This window comes from Anthonomus grandis, chromosome 7, assembly GCF_022605725.1.
Source record: "Anthonomus grandis grandis chromosome 7, icAntGran1.3, whole genome shotgun sequence".
Taxonomy (NCBI): Eukaryota; Metazoa; Arthropoda; class Insecta; order Coleoptera; family Curculionidae; genus Anthonomus; species Anthonomus grandis.
The window spans coordinates 7,671,536-7,692,439 of record NC_065552.1 but is presented as its reverse complement, the minus strand read 5'-3'; the positions used below and the strand labels follow the sequence as shown (position 1 = coordinate 7,692,439).

General features: G+C 31.8%; 1 protein-coding gene across 2 annotated transcripts in view; it reads left to right on the top strand.

Moving 5' to 3' along the window:
- The window catches only part of LOC126738137 (gamma-aminobutyric acid type B receptor subunit 2-like), a 332,160-nt gene that overhangs the window by 279,506 nt on the left and 31,750 nt on the right, over positions 1-20,904 (top strand). For both annotated transcript variants that reach the window (XM_050443311.1, XM_050443309.1), the window contains exon 13: positions 12,740-12,959. In XM_050443311.1, the coding sequence (XP_050299268.1) occupies positions 12,740-12,959 (220 nt within the window). The remainder of the gene's footprint in view (positions 1-12,739; positions 12,960-20,904) is intronic.

Genomic DNA, 20,904 nt, shown 5'->3' with positions numbered 1-20,904 from the left:
GTTGCTGTCGAGTATCACATCAAGGTAGTTTGCTTCCGATGCAAAACTTTGTGCCATCAAATAATAATCACGCACAACAACACAGAAATCTTGTTTCGTTATTCTTGTTTGGGAGTAAGATATGAAGAGATGTAAGGCATTTAGTTGAGAATTTTTTTGTGTTGTTTGATTTAATTAAAAAGCCTTAATACTATCTTCATTTAGCACTTTGAGCAACTCAATACGGATTAAATCAATTCCAACTATTTTCTTTTTCTTTTTTATTGCTCTTATAATTTCTTCTACTGAATTTAGTGATCCAGATGTCTTTCAGATTATCTTTTATCTGAGGCCTGGAATATCCGCAAAGAAATTGTTTATGTAGTTTTCCCAAATAGCGTTACTCTGTGCGTCTTTGAGTTAATTTTATATGTTAGAGAAAGTCTGCTTCCTATATAATCCAGCTGATTCTTTTATTTTCTTGTATAGGTTATACTCATCATATTCTTTCTGCAAATGCGCCATTTTTTCGCTCTGTTCGCCTTGTTAATGTTTCGTTTTTCATTAATGCTTTCCTTTTAACATTTTCGTTTTTGCCGTATTTATCATCTTTTATTCCATATCAGTCTATGCATTATCAAGACTCGTCTCCTCAGTTGGTTGTAACTGGCCAACGTCGTTAACTCTTTTAATTCTTTGTACTCACTTTACATTTGACCCATGCATCCTTAAGTCTATCATAATCTTCTTTCTGTGTTTTTTCCCTGATGCGTCATCTTTACTTTTACTTTTGTTATGAGAAGGATATAGTCTAATAAGACTTCAGCTTCAAGGTAAGTACAGGTTCTCATTAATGATGTTCCAAATATATTAAACACATGAAACACTTTTTTGATCAATGTGCGGACGAATTTTTTAATTAAAGTTACTTCCAAGACAAAAATTGTTTAAAAAATAACAAGTGTATGTAATAAATGAATGCCTTTGTGTTTTTTTAAATATACTTTTTTTGCTAGCCACGGAAACTGTAGTAAAATTGGGCCAATTTTTACTGGGCAATAAATCTCGTTTATAATAATGATCGTGCCGAAAATTCGTGACCTTCATTAATTTGAATAATAATTATTATTTAAATAATTTATATACGTTATTAAAATAAAATGTCAGAATTATCGTATAGGCACTTCGGCTTAGTCGATATATATATATTTCGGTTTTTCGTCTTTTTATCTGATACCGAGATGGATGAGATCGACGGATTTAACATATTCATTTCATGAGCAATTTTCCATTTACGATTGCGACTCTTGATAAAATCAAGCCTGTAGCCCTTAATATTAATAAAAACTTCAACGATATTTTATAACAATAAAACACGAACATATCCGGATATAAAACCCGACCGACGTGATTTTATGTGGGTTTTATAGCGGCGATTATTTATCTTTTTCATTTGTAGCCCCCTCGGCCGTCAAATTTACCCCAAAGAAACGACTTGTAAAAATAGTAATGACGATTAATGGCCGTTTGGTCACGATTTTACAATTTAATAGACAGGCAAAAGGTTGACTTTTATTTTCGTTTATTTTAAGTTTAAAATCGGAATATTATTCGTTACAGTTGAAATATCACTATAGAAATAAGTTTTTGGGCTTTTGAATACTTTATATTTTTTAATAACATTAACTGGCTGTGTAAATTAATTTTTTTTACGGAGATAGTTATTTGTGCATCTCGCTGAATAACTTCAAGACCAATGAACTAAGCTTACATATGTAACAATAATAACAATTTTCCTGGACTTTTAACATTATCGATAGATTGTATAGATAAATTTGTATGGTGCTAAACCTCTGTAGACGACAGTTCTAATAAATATTTCTTGGTTGCGTCACAAACATATACATTCTTTGCAGATAAGCAGAAAATTAAATATTCTTGTAAATAAAATATTTGGGTGTTGAATAGGGTGTAACATTATTAAATATAATTTTTTTTTTTATTTAATATGATCACTATTTTATTATGGTGTCTACTGTATGAATGCTAAATTGCATAACACTGTTTGTAATTAACTTCCTGATAAATCAAAACTGTTTAAGTATATTGCACTTCTACAATGAACTATTTTACTATGCTGTATGTAAAAAATGCTTACTGTAACACTATTTGTAATTAACTTCGTGATAAATCGAAACTGTTTGAGTAAATTGCACTTCTAGAGTAAACCTATTTTAGCGATAATGTGAAAAAAAATGGGCTAAATTAAAATGACCATCATTCTACAAAGTCCGGATTTATGAAATTTCGATTAACTTACGGATTTTGAGAGCGAAATTTTAATTAAAATTTTTCGCGTGAGATTTATGATTTTCCGCAGCAAAATAAAGATTTGAGGCCTACTGGTATTTTGCCGTAACAATAAAATTCAAGTAAATGCTATAAGCTAAATTAAATCGTGTAGATGTTCCGGAAAACAGCGTTAATTTTTTAAAAGATTTTTTTGTTTTTGTTTACAGTTTTTTTTGTAAGCATAATACTTAAATTTAATGTATTCAAATTTTAAATATTTTAGTGTAATTCGATAAGGCTTCTTTAATTTATCAAGTGGTTATAAAATTAGTCAACAAATAGGGTTTGGGCTTATAAGAAAATGTAATCTTCATAGAAAAATCAACCCTAATTTTATAAATTTGAATAATTATCAAACTTAATATCCAGATACAACTTTAATTATGTTTGAAAAAGTACGAGAAGCTAAAAAAGAGTTTACATGATTAAATTATAGGAGCTTTTTGACTTAAATAGTTTCTCGATAGATATTGCTATGTGCCACCCAAATCTATGCACTTCAGTTTACGGCAGCTCTTCGTTTGGTAGGCCTATGGATTCGGTTTTTTTTTCTAAGCTTGCAAAAAGAAATATCTCCGATCTACTACCTAAGCTAGCCCATATTTCGTTCCTTACGTTAGTTTTCTTAAGAAAAAAAAACAATTAAATAGATACATAGATAGGTAAGATAAAATATTACTTTTAAGTTATTAAAATTAAAATTATTTAAATTGTTAAAAGGTTAAAATCATGTTTTAGTTTTTGTAGAGAGACACGGACAGTGAAAAAAAAAAGATTAAATATTAGAAGTAGAAGATAATCCCCATATTTCGTCTTCTGAAGTAGCATCAAACAAAAGTATCATCCATACAAACCTAGATTACTGCATGAGCTAAACGATGATGATTCTGATCGCAGACTAAAATGTTCTGGAAATTTGATAGAAATGTGTAATTTTAAATCCATGGTTCCATTGGCAGATACTATTTAGTGATGAAGCCATGTTTTGTTTAAATCGTATGGTAAATAAGGAAAATTTTAGGTATGGAAGCACGAATAATCCCCATTGGATGAGAGAAAATCATACAAATCATCCGCAAAAATTAAATGTTTGGGCAGGGATTTTAAATAATAAAATTATTGGACCGTCTTATTCGATCAAATTTATACCGGAGACCGATATTTAGAATTGAATTTTTTAATTCTCGCAATTTTTTTTCCTAATCCAAATCAGCTTAATATGCCAAATAGATGTATTTGGTTTTAACATGATGGTGTCCCACCCCATTTTGCTCATCAGATACGCGAATATTTGAATGCGGTATTTCCTGGATAATGGATTGGTAGGAATAGTCGTACGAAATGGCCTGCAAGTTCCCCAGATCTGACACCCCTGAATTTTTTTTTGGGTGTATTTAAAACCAAAAGTTTACAAAGAGAAACCGCGCAATTTGGATGATCTAAAATTTAAAATTAGATATGAAATTAGTTAAATTAATGAACATACTCCTAGTAATGTTTTGGATAAGTTTTTAAATAGACTAGCATTTTCCCACGAAGTAAATGGTGGGCATTTTGAATACTTAAATAATAAAATAATTAAAATAGTTAATTCGTTGAGTTTCATTTATAATTTTACGTACATACATTGAGTTTTTTTTGATACGTGCCATATTTTTTATGTTTTTAGAAAAAAGAAATTAAAAAGTAAGAATGGGATTATAAAATTTGTTTTTTTCTATTTTTAGTTCAATAAGTTTTAGAGGCAATATTTAAAACCGCGCATCTTAGAAACAGTTGAATAAAAGTGTGGCATGTGATACCTATAAAAAAGAAATAACGCTTCGCGAAAACATTTTCATGTAATATTTTCATGAACAAACCAGCACCGACTTGACGTTATTTCAGTGCTAACATTTTTAAAATGCTGAATACGCGAGTGAAGTGCGAAATAGTTCGGACAGCAAGTGAACTTAGTGGTAATGTCTTTTCAACATATTCTGATGTTTTAAAGTTGTTCTTGTGGTATCGTGAACGTTTTAAAGATAAGAGCAACAAAGATCCAAGCGTGTTAGACATTTGTAAAAAAGTTATTATTGACATTAAAGATATTTGGCAAAAGGCTTCTCTTCCTATCATTTCAGACCAAAGAATAATTCAGAAAATAAAAGACTATAATGAAAAGTTATGGTAGTAAAAAAAATAAACTAGGGAATAAAATTAAAATATTTAAAAGGACAATAGCTTAAAGCTATTCGACATTTCTCCGTGCAAATGTGCCAGTTTTGGTTTGTGTAAGTGTAAAGTAAAGATTCCTGTTATAGAACGAGATTTTTTACAAGACCAGAGGGGTGCAAGACAAATGGTGATTGGCAAAATTGATATTAAAACAACCAAGGCAGTTTTAAAGACTTTAGAAAGAAAAGAGCTTAAAAAAAAAGATTTGAGAAGAAAATTGAAAAAAGTAAAGACTCGAATTTAGACTGTATTGTGATTCAAAATAAAAGTGAAGAAACAGAGGACGACTACTGCAACCCGATCTATAACAAAGAATCTGCCGATTGTGCTAAGTCTCAAGAGTCACAAGCATCAACGTCTTCAAGAATGCCTTACAAAAAAGGATTAGTTTTATCTAATGTGGCTGAGGTATGTGACAGGGTTGGACTCTCAAATCGAAATGCGTCCCTCCTGGTAAATGCTGTACTTAAAGATTTCAATTTAGTAAGTAACGAGGACCCATCCCTAATAATCGATAGAAGTAAAATTAGAAGAGAAAGAAAAAGACGTAGGGATAATTTAGCTAAAATGGAGAGGGACCAGCTAAAAGAAATTTCCGGAATTTACTTCGACGGTAGAAATAATAAGACTCTGCTAGTTGAGAAAATCGGATCTTCGTATCACAATAAGCAAATAACCGGGGAACATTGGTTTATATGTCTGTTGCACTGTAATGAACTTCCCCTTCGTCACTTAGTTCTAGAAATAAATGGTAAGACCAATGATCCTAGAGGATTTACTGGTCCCATAGGAAAGCGGCTAGGAAATTGTGAAAAAAATCCGGTTGTGCCATTTCGGATTATTAAACCTGACTTCAAATTGCCTCCAATAAATTTTACCGATTCAAGTACAGACCAAAAGTACTTATGTGAAATGGTTTTAGCAATAGGAGAAGGTAAAATTTTCTCTCAGTTGAGCGCTAAACAACCAGGAAAGATATCCCATGCACGGTGGTTGACAACAGCTAACAGAATATTAAGACTGTGTGTTACAATAGAACAACCGACTGAATTAAATATATTAGCCGAGTTTGTTGTTAGGGTATATGCTACAACCTGGTTCATGATAAAGCATAAACCTGCTTGTAAGTATGGACCCAAACATTTATTTCATTTAATTTAAGCTTCTCGATATTTACCGACAAAATTTAAAAACATTGTAAATAAAGTTATTCAAAGAAACGCATTTTTTGCCCATTCAGAAAACATTTTAATTGCAATGCTGGGAGATGACAGAAAGCACATTAGAGAGTTAGGCTTGCGCCGAATTTTAAAATGTCGTAGTTCTAAAACTAATCACCAGCTTCGTGATTTTAAAGTGGCAAAACTGAACTTTGATGCTACCGATTATACAGAGCTTATTGATTGGCAATCAGATGAAGTTACGGAGCCTCCATTGACAAAAGGCATGTTAGAAATAAATCTTAGAGAAATGGTTGCTAATGTGCCCGATACCATAGAAATTCTAAATTTCCCATGCCACACTCAGGCAGTCGAACGACATATTAAGATGGTGACTGAAGCGTCTACATCAGTATGTGGAAATACGGCTAGAGATGGCTTCATTCGAGTAAAAATTGCTTCTAGAAAAGCTATACCCCAGATGGAGACAAAAAAAGATTTTACTTAGTAGGTTTTTAGACTAATGGGAGGATGGGAGGGGGAGGGAGGGGGTGGAATCTGCTTTGCAGCCACCTCCTCGTGGTAGATTCTGGGTTGTTTTTTTTTTTAATTATTAAAATTATTATTTTTTATTTAAAAAAAAACAAGCAAAGATCTGCAACAAAAATTGCATTTTTTTAGATTTTTCGCGATTTTAAAATAAAAAAAGGAACCTAAAGGACCAAATATTTTTTGACAAAAATTCACCAATTTACTTAACTAACTAAAAGGCAATTATTCCGAACCCAGGCTAACTAAAAAAAAGGATTTTTTTTACCTATAACCATTGCTCCGCCCTACAACATTTAAAATAACAAATATAAAGTGAATCTCCCTTAAATCCTCCTTAGACTTGTTATAGTTCTGTTTTGAGTTACAAATCCAAAAGATAAAACTTACCGTTTTCACTATCTTTTAGCTGAAGCACATTCATAAATTACTATAATAATATAGTACTCAAATTCATTTATGAAATAAATACAAAAAAAAATAAAAAAAAAAATAAATACAAAAAAGTTATTCCTGCAAAATTATAATTTAAGGCACTGTTTTTAAAATATCTTAGTTTGATTGTACAGAAACGCCAGTTCAAATGCTGCAAAAACTTAAAAAAAAAAAATTAGGCTTGAATATTATATTAAACCTGTGAAATAAAATATAAGACTTACGGTAACTTTTAATTATCTTTTATATTTAACTTTTTTACAAATCCCAATTTCCCCTTTTTTATGAATTTTTGCATTGCACAACATTTTAGCAAGTATTTCTAAACAATTAAATTAAGATATTTTAAAAACAGTGCCTTAAATCATAATTTTGCAAGAGTAACTTTTTATGCAATTAAAAGGAGAACAGTTGACTTCTTATAAAAAAAAAATTCATCACCTCGCAGAATTGAAACAAGTCCCTCTGTATGCTACGCCACTCGCAATTTTTTTAAAAATTGGCTTCAATAATAATTGACAATTCACTACAATAACCTGCATGCAAAAATTAATTTAATTTCTTTTTAAATTCTCTATTACGTATTAAAATTAATATTTGATTCGGAACCGATAACCTGACGAAACCTAGCCCTGCGAAGCAATAGATTAATTATTACTATATAAAAAAAATATTTGGTTAAATACAATTCTCATAATATAGATAAAAAAGCGAATGGGCTTTAACGTTTTAGCGCCAAACAAATGGCACACTAGAATTTCTATAACATTATGAAAAAGAGCAGTCGTGAAAAATTTGTTTTTTATTTATTGTTTTTCTTAAATATTATAAAAAAAATCCAAAAATCGAAAACTTGCAATGTTCGCTCTAAATTTTTTATTAATTTAAATAAAGAACGTGACATTTAACTAATTTAGGTTGTAATCAGAGCATTTTATGAATAAATGATTTAAAAGAGAAAAAAACAGAAAACCGTCAATATCCTATTACGTTCTACGTAGGTGTAAGAGGTTAATTAAATTCTAATTTTTTGTAAACGTTTATTAAGTATTCCACTCAAACACTGCTCCTATGAACCGAAAAAGCAATGTAATAACCCCGACATAAATTCCCTGATGAAGCTGTGAATCCGCCTAATAACGCCACATTCCGTAAGCGATACCTTACTTTGCACACTGCGCCTACACTAATTGAATAATAAACTGTTCCCAGCGGCAACTTGTGCGACCTAGAAATAGCATAATTTTTCGTAAAAGCGTGAGTTAAAATGTAAAAAATTCAACGTGAGCTCTCATTTTTCTTTCAACGAAATAACAAATCTCTTTAATTTGAATGGCACCAACCGGCAGTGCTTTCGAAATAACGAATGTTGGCCCTAAGCTTTGTTTTAACAACGGCGTGCCGAATAGAATGCTGAAGTTTAAAAGAGTTCACAGGAGTTTAACACGGTCCTATTGTGTTAATATTTATGCGGTTTTAGCGGTTGAAGGAGTGTGTTATGAACTTTCCTGCATTTGCTGGTTTTTGTTGATAAAATTCGCCGGATTTTATATATGTTTCGAAGATTTTTCTTATCTGGTGTCAAAAAGTTGATAATTATTGTTAGTTGATATTAATCATTTTGATAATTATTTATAATTGTTTTTTTTTGCGAGCATAACACTAACTTAATGTATTTAAATTTAAAATAATTTAGTATAATTTTAATAAAGTTTCTTTATTATAATTTATCAAAGATCGATTACTGGTTATGAAAGCAAACAGAGTTCGCGCTTATAAGGCACTATAATCTCCATAGAAAATTCAACCTTAATTTAGTGAACAAGCTAATTAAGTAACAAAATTTTTATCAGTTTAGAAAATAATCATATTTATTGCAAATATGTATAAATAATATATTATATACATTAATAAATAAGATATTTTGTTTTATAACATTTACTAATTATAAACAGGAAAAGTAGAATAAATAGATTGATATTATTAGTACCGTGATGTTGTGCAGGTGTCGTGGTTTCTTTCGGTTGCCTTGGCCAATATTGCTCTGAAAATTAGAATGAGACTTTATTATGTATGAGATCCATAGGTACCACAAACAAAAAATCATTTTAGAAGCGTATCACAAAGACCACACACATAATTTTCACAATTTAATAGTAATTTAAGTAATTTATAGGTATTTGCAAGCAAACAGCGTTGATTGAATATTTGGTAGAAGATTGTATATTGAATATTTTAAAAAATTAAAATTTGTTTTTATTCAGTATATTTCACCAATTTTTGATAAGCGTAGTATCTATGTAAATTTTGTCTTTTACTTTTAGTCCTCGACCTGATGATGCGATGATAAGATTGTAATCGCGAAACCGGTCGTTAATAATAAAAAAAAGGAATTTCTGATGAAATAAGACATTTATTTTCTACACTATTACAAATTGTAATTTGCTTGCAAATACCTATACAATACATCCCAGAACATGGACGCCATTCTCCAAACTTTAAGTAATTTATTTCACTTATATTTACTGGTTTTACTTAGTTTTTAAGGCAACTGGTTGCCATATAGTTTTTGCTGGGAACCGAGTCTATACGTACATATGAGGTATATTATAAATTGTACCGTATTTATTTAAGCATAAACTGCCGGTTTTCTTCATTTTAACTATTAGAAGTTGATTAACTTCTAGTAAACTTGCAAATTGCGTATCGTTATTGTTCCTTTGTTTAATTAGCCTTTGACACATCGAAGTTTGAACACTGATAATTAGAGGTTACAGTTCGGTTTTAATAGTCATGGTGTTCGCATCGCGGTTAGCTCCTTCTTGCCGGGAAAAGGCGTGGAAACTCTAACTGCGGAAATCAAATTCCACTAGCCAATCGGAAAAGTGGAACTGCTGGAGAACTGGAAGTAAGGGCTGTGAGCGAAGCTTCCAGCAAAAGATTCCCATACTAATCCAAATTTTTTGAGGTGATGAGATGTGGCTTTGGAGCTAAAAAGACCGGTTATTCGCAAAACCAATAGCAGTCTGGAGACGACTTTAGTACTATTGTGCCCCGAAACAGCTCACACCTCGCTTACATAGCGAGGGTGAATCCCTCCCAAGCCAGCACAGACTGATAAAGGAAGTCTAAAAAGAAAAATAAGCCCTGCTGAAGTACAGATCTCAGAATAGCTTAAGTTGCTTAGACCAGACGTTCACCAAGTGGTGATGACACCCGAAACAGAAGAAGAAGAATTAGAAGTTAAGTTATTTTGACAACTGTGACATCTTTCTTGTCGATATACTAAAGCCGAGTTTATAGATTACTTTTTATAGTTCCTTTGGCTAACCTAAATTAGTTGAGTATTCCTTATACATCTGTATTATACACGTTACGTGGTAGGTATGTAGGGTATATATCCATGCTGTTGGAATCCATAGGCAAAGAGTTAAGAGTTTTTAAATATACATAATTATTATGCATGAAACGATGCAGACTTTATGGTCAACAGATGTAATACGACCCAATTGCTAAACTTAGTTCTTAACCTATTTTTTTTTTAGCTCGCTCCTATACCGTTCTCGCTCGTCTTTGAATTCTTTTGTTTTTTCTTTTTTTGTTTTTCTTTTTGCACAGCTTCATAGCCACTCGCTAGTTCATTGTAAAATGCACATATTGTCCCTTTTGATTTTGGTATGGACCTTATTGTAAATACATAATTTTACGTTTTTCAGAAAATAGTTTATTTAGGAACACGGGTTGTACAGCACATGTACAAGTAATCTATGTACTTGCATGTGTATCGGTTTTTTTTATAAAAATCGCGTTGCACTCCAATTACCAAACAAATTGTTGTAATTTTAAATTATTTGTATATTCATGGAATTTTGTTTTGTATATTCTGTAATAATGTTTAATAATTTTGAATGGTAATAAAAGTTTTTTTTTTATTTATTATAAAATGCCTCCCTTAATGTAAAACAGTTATTTACATCTATACACTACAATTTTGTGTCAGAAATTTTTTAAACCAAAACTTTCCAAACCGATGTATTGGTCGGGGCGGTCTGTATAATTGGCCACCTAGACTGCCAGATCTTAATCATAATTGGATTATTGCCTTTGGGGAGAGTTTAAATCATTTTTTTTAATCAAATAAAACTGGTACATTTTACTAAATTAAATACAAAAGACGCATTACTTGATCGGATAACAAACTGAGCACAAACTCTAAGAAAATTTGCCCCAATCTATATATAGCGCAACCCAAGCTATTCATCAAAAAGCTGGCATGGGCTTAGAAGTAAAGGATGGAATTCTTGAAAATTATAAAATCTAGCTTACGTCGTAGCCAATTTTTTTAGCCTTTTTTATTTCATTTACATTTGACTTTTTAATTAATTAGTACGAAAAAAACTTTATCGTTTATAGCATCGATTTAATTATTCATTGTTAATATCTGGACAAAAAATTATTAAAGTTCTACGGAAATTACAATAGATACGGATATTATATCGACTATATAACAGCGGGTGCGGACTATAATCGGTTGCTTTCAAACGAAATATGCTGCGTTCTTAATTTTGATTGCTGCATATCGACCGGACACTAGTTTCAGTTCTCATACATTATTTTTGCAGCATGTACTGGTTCGAACGCGAAAAGTTTACCAGATTATAATAATAGATTTAATTACACATTTTCATTAGTTCGTATAATAAATAAAGGGAAAAAGCTTAATTTTGGTATCCAATACTCAAGATACTTCACAAATTGTTGTCGTCATTTATAATATTATAACCTATAAGGGTGACACCTAACTCGCCTGTGAAAGGAACGATTTGAATTTCCTTTTTCCCAATATATGTGACCCACTTCAGACTTCAACTCAAAATACAGAAATCACTCAAAATATACTATATCACCTAACACACAGATAGAGAATTGCGGGTTGAGAATTGAGAACCCGTTTAACCAATAAGATTTGAAAGAAGGCGTGGTCAACGTGGTTTAAACCGGTGAAAGGGGGTGAAGTAATTTTAACTTTTTAATAAGTTAGAAAGTTGTCCCCCTTGACAACCTTTTGAAGTATTTCGGCGTTTTTTTTTTATCAGTGGTTTTCGATAAATCCGTGGTGGGAAGTTTTCAAATGAACACCCTGTATGTGTAAGCTTTTATGTTTATTTTTAGGCTCTGAATTCGTACCTGAAGTATTGACATTTCCTGAGGAATTACCCTGAATACATTATAATAACAATATTTTTCTAAGAAATTCAATAAATAATACCTATGTAAAACTTTTCACACAATATTTATTTATTTTTTAAATCCTTGTCTAATTTTAATATTTCAAAATTTGATAGAGGTTTACATAACATACAATCCATATAGGCAATTGATGTATATTTTCTTAAAATACATTTATGGTCAGAAGCGAAATTCAACAAGTTAAGCGGATACGTCACCCACGTATTTGAACATTTTCCAAACTATCGACATACAGTCAGACAAACTGCCAGTAATTTCCTTTTGCAGTCTTTCTATCTAACCAACAATATGCTTCTATCAAATTGCCGTCTAAATAATGGCGTTTTCCCGTCTTGAAAAATAGTTTTCCGCAGAAAATCGCCTTTTAATAAATCTCGCACCGAACACTCGCGATATTTTCTTCATTATCGTCTCACATTTGTTCCGTATTCTTCTCGTCGAATTTTATGCTACATTGAACAATAAACAAGGAAACTCGAGGAAAAGAAAAATGACGGACGTCGTTTTTATTCTGTTGGGTTCAAGTCGTTGCTCTTCGTATCTTAAGGCTATATCTAGCTTCGTATCTAAGGACATATTTTTTAATAAATTTCTATAAATAGAGTAGTTTAATCCCTTTTTTTTACTAGTTGTTTTTAGTTTTTACTACTAAAGTACCTTTATTTATGTTAAAAGCAAGCAAGTGCAAAGCAAGTGTTAAATAGTAGCTCATATGCAACCGTCCATCTAATTTAACTTAATTGAAAAACCACATACCCCTATTTACTCTAATTTAACCCCTTTAATTTCTTTTACAGAGCTTCGTACGTCTCAGTGCTCACAGTGGTGGCGTTTTCCACTGAACGATACATAGCCATTTGCTATCCGCTCTATCTACGGGCCATTTCAGGACTTCAAAGGGCCATTTGGATCATAAGTGCTTTGTGGGTGGTGTCGTTTTTATGCGCTTCGCCCTTTGCTGCCCTTACGAAGATATCTTACATATATTATCCATATAACACTACCAATATTGTCGAGGTAAGTGATTTAAAGTGTCCTTAACCCATTAACGCCCAAATTATTTTTTTTTTGAAAATCGTTGAAAAAATAGTCTTGTCATGTTATTTTGGATAATTTTTAGCCAAAAAAAAATAAAGAAATTTTTTTGTTTTTTTAGTTTTTTCAAAAAAAGATGATCTATAAATAGATCGCTAGGCAAATAATTGATTTTTTTTTTATAAAAAAATATGTTTTTTATTACTGTAAAATTGTACAATATCTAATTTTTGCGGTGATATTTTACAAAACAAGTGGTGCAAAGCGTAATGTTACATTTTTTGCAGTAAGTGGGCGACTTTTACAAGAAGTGTATTGGCATCTTCTTTGATTGGTTCTCTTTTCCAAACAATGCCCCTTTTCATTTCATCAAGTCTAACTTCATCAGGTACGCGTGAATTGGAAGTTGATGGTAAGCTCAGGGGTCTACCTTTCATAATACTTCGTCTATGACCAAGCTTGAGGTAGGTTACTGCAATCTCGCCCCTAAAATCTTTTAAAATTATTGATTTCTTCCCATTGATTCTTCAATGTTATTACTGACGAATTTATTACTGCCATATCTATCATTCTTGTGAATAAACACCAGTACCACTTTTTGCCTCGGATGGCGATGCTATGCTTCTCCAAAAGCCAGTCATGGTGATCCACTCCTCCCATGTATTTATTGTAGTTGTATATCAGTCTAGGTCGGGAAACTGGCATGCGAGCTTTTTCCTTCCTATTCCAGCGTGGAACTGAGGCTACTAGCTCTACGTGATCAAAATTAGTGGCCATTGAAACACACTTATTATCCTTCCATTTAACAATTAGTATTTCATTTTTGATGTCGATTCTAAAATCATATGATCCACGAGGCAGTTTTTCCAGTTCCTTGGTTGATTGTAATGGGCACTGGGCAGTCCGATTTTCCCTTATCGTGCCAGTAGCCCTAAATTTAAATTATTTTAGCTTATGAAATATCCTATGACTACTAAAAAAATTATCGAAGTAGACGGAGAGGCTTTTTAGATTTTCCACAATTGATAGCATTTCTACAACTACCCTGGTACCCAAAGGCTCTTTTTGTTGATTTTCTTCTTTTCCAGCATAAAGTGAAAAAAAAAAGCAATATCCGTCTTCGCCACACATTGCCCATAGTTTATAGCCAAAACGGATTGGCTTGGCTCTAATGAATTGTTTTAACGAGTGCCGACCATAATATCTATACTCTATTTCAGAAGTGTGTAGAGCAATAAAACCTTATTAGGTATGCAAAAGTGGTACCTGGTGATCCACCAATATTTTATGCCACTACCTTAGTTGGGTATTAGTTTCAATGTAAAATTCTTTCTTTTCGTTGATTGCAGGTAGTGCCACCCGGTTTTGGGTCAATTTATGAGTTTTGCCCATTGTTACCCATTGATAAACATTGAAAACGGTTCGCCAAAGGCGTGCAACTGGGACTTGTTTTTTACCTTATAATTAATATACTTAAATGCTATTTTATTTTAGAAAGTTACTTTTGTTTAAATGGAATAATATATTTTTTTCACAAATTTATTGAACATAATATGTAGAGTAAAACAGTTGAAAATGTCACTTTTGGATCTGGCACTTTTTGAACAGTGTATAACAATTTTAAATTATAATAGATTGTAGTCTTCTCAGGGGTCTACCTTTCATAATACTTCGTCCATGACCAAGCTTGAGGTAGGTTACTGCAATCTCGCCCCTAAAATCTTTAAAAATTATTGATTTCTTCCCATTGATTCTTCGGTGTTATTACTGACGAATTTATTACTGCCATATCTATCATTCTTGTGAATAAACACCAGTACCACTTTTTGCCTCGGATGGCGATGCTATGCCTCTCCAAAAGCCAGTCATGGTGATCCACTCCTCCCATGTATTTATTGTAGTTGTATATCAGTCTAGGTCGGGAAACTGGCATGCGAGCTTTTTCCTTCCTATTCCAGCGTGGAACTGAGGCTACTAGCTCTACGTGATCAAAATTAGTGGCCATTGAAACACACTTATTGTCCTTCCATTTAACAATTAGTATTTCATTTTTGATGTCGATTCTAAAATCGTATGATCCACGAGGCAGTTTTTCCAGTTCCTTGGTTGATTGTAATGGGCACTAGGCAGTCCGATTTTCCCTTATCGTGCCAGTAGCCCTAAATTTAAATTATTTTAGCTTGTGAAATATCCTATGACTACTAAAAAAATTATCGAAGTAGACGGAGAGGCTTTTCGGATTTTCCACAATTGATAGCATTTCTACAACTACCCTGGTACCCAAAGGCTCTTTTTGTTGATTTTCTTCTTTTCCAGCATAAAGTGAAAAAGAAAAGCAATATCCGTCTTCGCCACACATTACCCATAGTTTATAGCCAAAACGGATTGGCTTGGCTCTAATGAATTGTTTTAACGAGTGCCGACCATAATATCTAACAATCATTTCATCAATTGACAGATTTCCTTGAAAAATTCCTAATTTTTTCAAATAATGGTCGTATTTTTAAATATTTATCATTTGTGTTGTCTTTAGCTTTAGTATTGTCGACAAAATGAATACATGATTTTATTCACAAGTAGGCATTTCTACCCAAGTAGCATTTTTCACGATTGATTGGCCCAAATCGTCTTCATCGGACCAGTAATCTCTTTCAGAGGGTAAAGTATGATAGCCACTAAATATCAAAAAACCAATAAAAATCCTTATATCATCTTTTGATATTGAAAATCCATGTCGATTTTTTTGGGTAACTGCATTTTGTTCCCTTATCATGCTGTAAATTTTATCATCGAAAAAGTGTTCAAATATGTTTACCGCAGAGGAGTCTTTCAATGTAGCTTTCATATCATTCTCAGCTTATAAAAAATCCTGTTCGGCTGTTTGAAGATTATATTTAGGGTCAGTTTTGATCCATTTAGTTTCAAGTTTTTCAATTTTTGCTTTTTTTTTCTCAGGGAGTAGACGTGCCAATGGTAAGTTATCTTCTTCCTCGCGTTACCTTCGTCTTCCTCATTTGTCTGTATTTCTACATAACCAACAATTATTTCTAAGATAGGGATTCCAGTTTCTTTATCGTTAAATACTTTCTCATCGGTTAGCTCATCAACATCCGGTGGCAACGCTAGTATGTCCGCATCTATTTGCTCTGAGTACAGGTATGCACTGCATCTTCTAGATTTTTAAATATATTAGGTTTGCTCATTTTTATATCTGAAATAAAAAAAAATCTTACAGAAAAACATTTTTTTATATCTATCTATTTTTCTATCTATCTTTTTATATATAAGTTATAAGTATTTTTAAGAAATTAAATTTAAAAAAGTCTCTGCTTATCCCAGCGATCTATTTATAGATCACCATAAAAATCAGTGTTATAAAAAGTAAAAAAAATAGAAACAGGCCATTAACCACATAACCATTTAGCTACATTTATTGAACCCCTCCTAATAGAAATATAATACATAATTTAACTTACCTTAACAATTTTTAAATAAAATAAACACTTTCGGTCGTACAATGAAGTAAGGCACTAAATAGGACCGATTTACAATCAAAGTAACGATATTGGTGGTAGGCCCGGCTTAAAATTAACCAGACACATTTTGAACACCTGTTTGATGTTTTAGTCTATAAATAGATCTGGGCGCTAATGGGTTAAGTCAGACAGGTAATAATATTTGAAATATAGGATTTTTTATTTCATAGAATTAAAGGTATTATGTTTAAAACTGAATGTGTTTAACGCGAGGTCTTAGCGCATCACCCGGAATCGTTATTAAGCGGAAATTAAAGGCTAACTATTTAAGAGCTTATAAGAATGTCGAGCTTGGTAAGATCGATTTTAATTTAAGAAAATCGGAATTCTGAGCTTGCTATTCAATTATTACTTAGAGAGATATAGAATTTTTAAAGTTTCTACACTAGCAAGATCTATTTTAGTGTAAAATGACTCGATTCATAATCGCTCTAGGATTGACTTTACTAAATTTGATGTTTAAAAATGATTTTTAGCCTAGAAAGATTCGGCATTCTGCAGCTTTTTGAGCTAGCAAAATCGATTTTCCGCCTATATTCGGATTTTTTTTTTCATAATTATGGGTCCACTAATGTCCACAGGTAAACGAAATTCATCACCGATTTATGCCAATAAGAGTGGTTATATACAGGTGTGTCTGTTGGCTTGCTTAAGGTTTGGCACAATTTTCAAATAGGTTTCAAAAGTGCGATTAAATATGTCAATAATTCCATCAGACTGAGGGTTTAAGGGAGTTGTGAATTGATTTCGAGCAATATCTACAATATTAGTCCATAGCAATAAGAGCATATCTATTTCCAAAGCTGCTAGTAGGAAAAAGTCTTGCTACGTCTATACACCGAGAAAAAACTTCGTTAACGGTTTAAGAATCCCAATCAAAAACTTAGGGTAAATAGGCGCCAATGAAATAATCTGATTGTCGCAATGGAAGTAGTCTAATTGGAGCTAACAGATATTTTTTTAATCACAAAATAGTTAAATGGATTACTATAATCGAATATTGTAGGTATAAAATTGATTAATAACCATTAACAAAAACTTTGATCATGGCAATCGAACGATTTGTTTACCATAATAAAATCCTTTAATAGCCATTATATAAGTAGCTATAATCAATAAAAAAAACTTTGATTATGGCAATCGAACTGCTCGTTTATCACAATGAAAAACTTACAACAAAACTCTTTGATTGTGGCAATCGATTAAGCGAATAAGCGATTTTATTAATATTAATAAAAAAAATCGGTTTATTATTAGAATTTATAACCTTTAATATATCAGAAAAAATTTAATAAGAATTAGGTCACTAGACTAGTAAATGAACAAATAAGAAAAGATTAGACTAATAAATGAACATAAGGTTTCATATCAAATATTTAATCAAATATTTAAATTATATATATTGCCTTTGGATGATATTGGCTCTGAAATTTTTTCTAAAACAAATTTTCTCTTATACCAAATTTGGTCCACATTTTTGGGCCATCTCCAAAAATTTGGTTTTATCTTTTTCATAACGCTGATCTCATATTCTTGGGCACCCTGATCTATATTTTTTATTAAACCTGGATACCTCTTCTTTTGGTAACTTATAACCACGAAGTCCAATATTAAAAGCTGCAAATGTGAATACATTATATGATAAAATATATTTTCCATGTATCTATATGATATAAGACCAGACACATTATTTATTTACTTACTTTTACTGCTTGTTTTGTCAGGCTTCTTCGTTTCCACGTCTATTTCTTTTTTAACAACTAAAAGCACATAAATATCAACATTATAATTTCTTTAATCCATTTTTTTATAATTATTAAACTCACCTTTATTTTCTCGTTTATCAACTTTTGAATATAGTAAATGAACACACTGTTCATTTACTATATTTAAAAAAAAATTAAACCAGTAATTGAACATGCAGGAATTATTCAATAATAGAAAAGTATTAGGTATAAACTTATTTTAAAGAAAACAATTATGCGTGTATTAACCTATAAAGTGTATTTCTTATAATTATTTCATAAAATATAATAGCTATGAAGCCTAGAAAAAAACATGTGCTTACCTTAATATTATAAAATAGAGACACAAAATGGTCACGCGGTGACACACTTAAGTCGCTTGTTTTAAAATGTTTTGCCAATGCCTAATGGAGGCTAGTGAACGAACAGTATAAACAAGATGTGTGCGCAACGTGTTAGAAAGAGATAATAGAGCTTTTCCATCGAATATTCTTATTTTTCAAGAAATTAAACTCTGTTCATTTATTGGGTGCTGTTCATTCACTGGTTAAGTGACCCTAATAATTAATGAGAATTTCATGAAATTGTTTTTAAACGGTATTGCAGGTTATAAATCGTCCTATAAGAAAAAATAGATATACAGTTTTACATTATAAATATAATTCTTGTGGTTTTTTTTATAAAGTATTAAGTGTATGTCTGTGAATAGATTTTAATAATTTAATGATATTTAGAACTGTTTCATTTTTTTTTCAAAATCTTTTATGAAAACCAAAAAACTTTCCTTTATCACCATATATAAATATTAACATAAATTTGATTAAAACTATGTCTATTTGTTTAGGGAAGGATAATTAGATGTATAAAAAGACAATATATGTAACAAGTATACAGTGTATCCCAAAAGCTATGTCTAAATTCATTTAAAATTCAGGGTGTGTTCGAAAAAAAAACGCTCGGACCCGTCTATTTTTATTTCTTGTTGCGCATTTTTGTACGTGAAGTTTGTATATACAGAGTTGCTCAAAAATAAATTACGACCATCAACTTCATTTTTTCAAATGAAAGCATTTTTTTTTATTTCATCTTTGAATTTCCCGTGGAATTCTACGTATGTTTCATTCAGTTATCGAAAAAAAGGACGATTCATGTAACAAATAAAAAAAGAACAAAAATTAAGTTAAATATTCAAAATGGTTGCCATTCATGGCTTGACAATATCCAAGGCGATCAATAAAGTCTCGTTGCACATTTTCAATCATTTCCGGAGTTATGGCGCACACTTCTCTGCGAATTCTCTCTTTCAAGTCTAGATTATTTGGCCTATCAACAAATACCTTTGACTTGAGGTATCCCCACAAAAAAAAAGTCCATTGGTGTTAGGTCAGGCGACCTAGCAAGCCATTCGATGAGTCCTCTCCTTCCTATCCACCGATTGGGAAAGGTTTCATCCAAAAATGTACGCACAGTGGCAGGATAGTGCGGAGGAGCGCCATCTTGCTGGAAAATTAGTTCTTTGTCAGGATAGTCTGGGTCCAATGGATTTGGAAACAAAGCTAGTAATGCTGAAACTAATTCAAATTGGAGAAAATCGAGATACACTTGTCCCGTTAAAGTCTGTTCAAAGAAAAAGGGACCTATTACTCTTCCGCGCACTATTCCACACCACACATTTAGTTTTTGACGGTACTGGGTGTTTACCTCCATCATCCAATGCGGATTTTCTGTTGCCCAATATCGACAATTTTGTCTGTTCACACTACCAGTCAAACAGAACGTGGCTTCATCGAAAAAAATAATATTTGTTACTAAATTATTATTTAGATTGCACATGTTTTTTAAGTGTTCACAAAACTCATTTCGCCTATCGAAATCGTCATCAAATAACTCTTGCACAGGAATAACTTTGTAGGGGTAATATTTGTACTTTTTAACTATTCGGTGTACTATAGATTTCGCCACGTGTAAATTTGCCCCAATCTGCAACAGAGGAGTGCATGGATTTTCTTCCAAAGAAAGCAAAACGTCAAGTTGTTTTCATCTCGAGCAAGACGACCAGATTTCGGCAGATCTCTAACATGACCGAATTCTCTAAATTTAGCCTCTATTCTACTTACCACCTTTTGACATATCGGAAGACGATCAGGATGCATTTCATTGAATAATTGAGCAGCTTCTCTTTGAGTACGTGTTCTATCACCAAACCCAACCATGCACAGAATTTCTTTTTTTTCTCGTTCCGTTAACTTTACCGTTGTGAAAACCGCAACTTTGCTCGTACACGTTCACACTGGACGATATCTGTTTGGCGTACAACTGTCATATAGTTTCTATGATAATACACGGTCACCCGCCAACAATAAAAAACATAAATGAAATAAATTTTGCTCTGTATAAAAATTCTCAGAGATAAGGTGACTCGTAAGGTGAACTTCAATAATAATGTTTGGTCGTCTTTTTTTCGATAAGTGTTGACTTCAGGTATAGGATATGATGCACGACATATACGTAGAATTCAAAAATTGCAACGCGAAATTTAAAAATTAAATAAAAAAAATATGCTTTCATTTGAAAAAATTAAGTTGATGGTCTATTTTATTATGAGCAACCCTGTATATACAAACTTGACGTACAAAAATGCGCAAC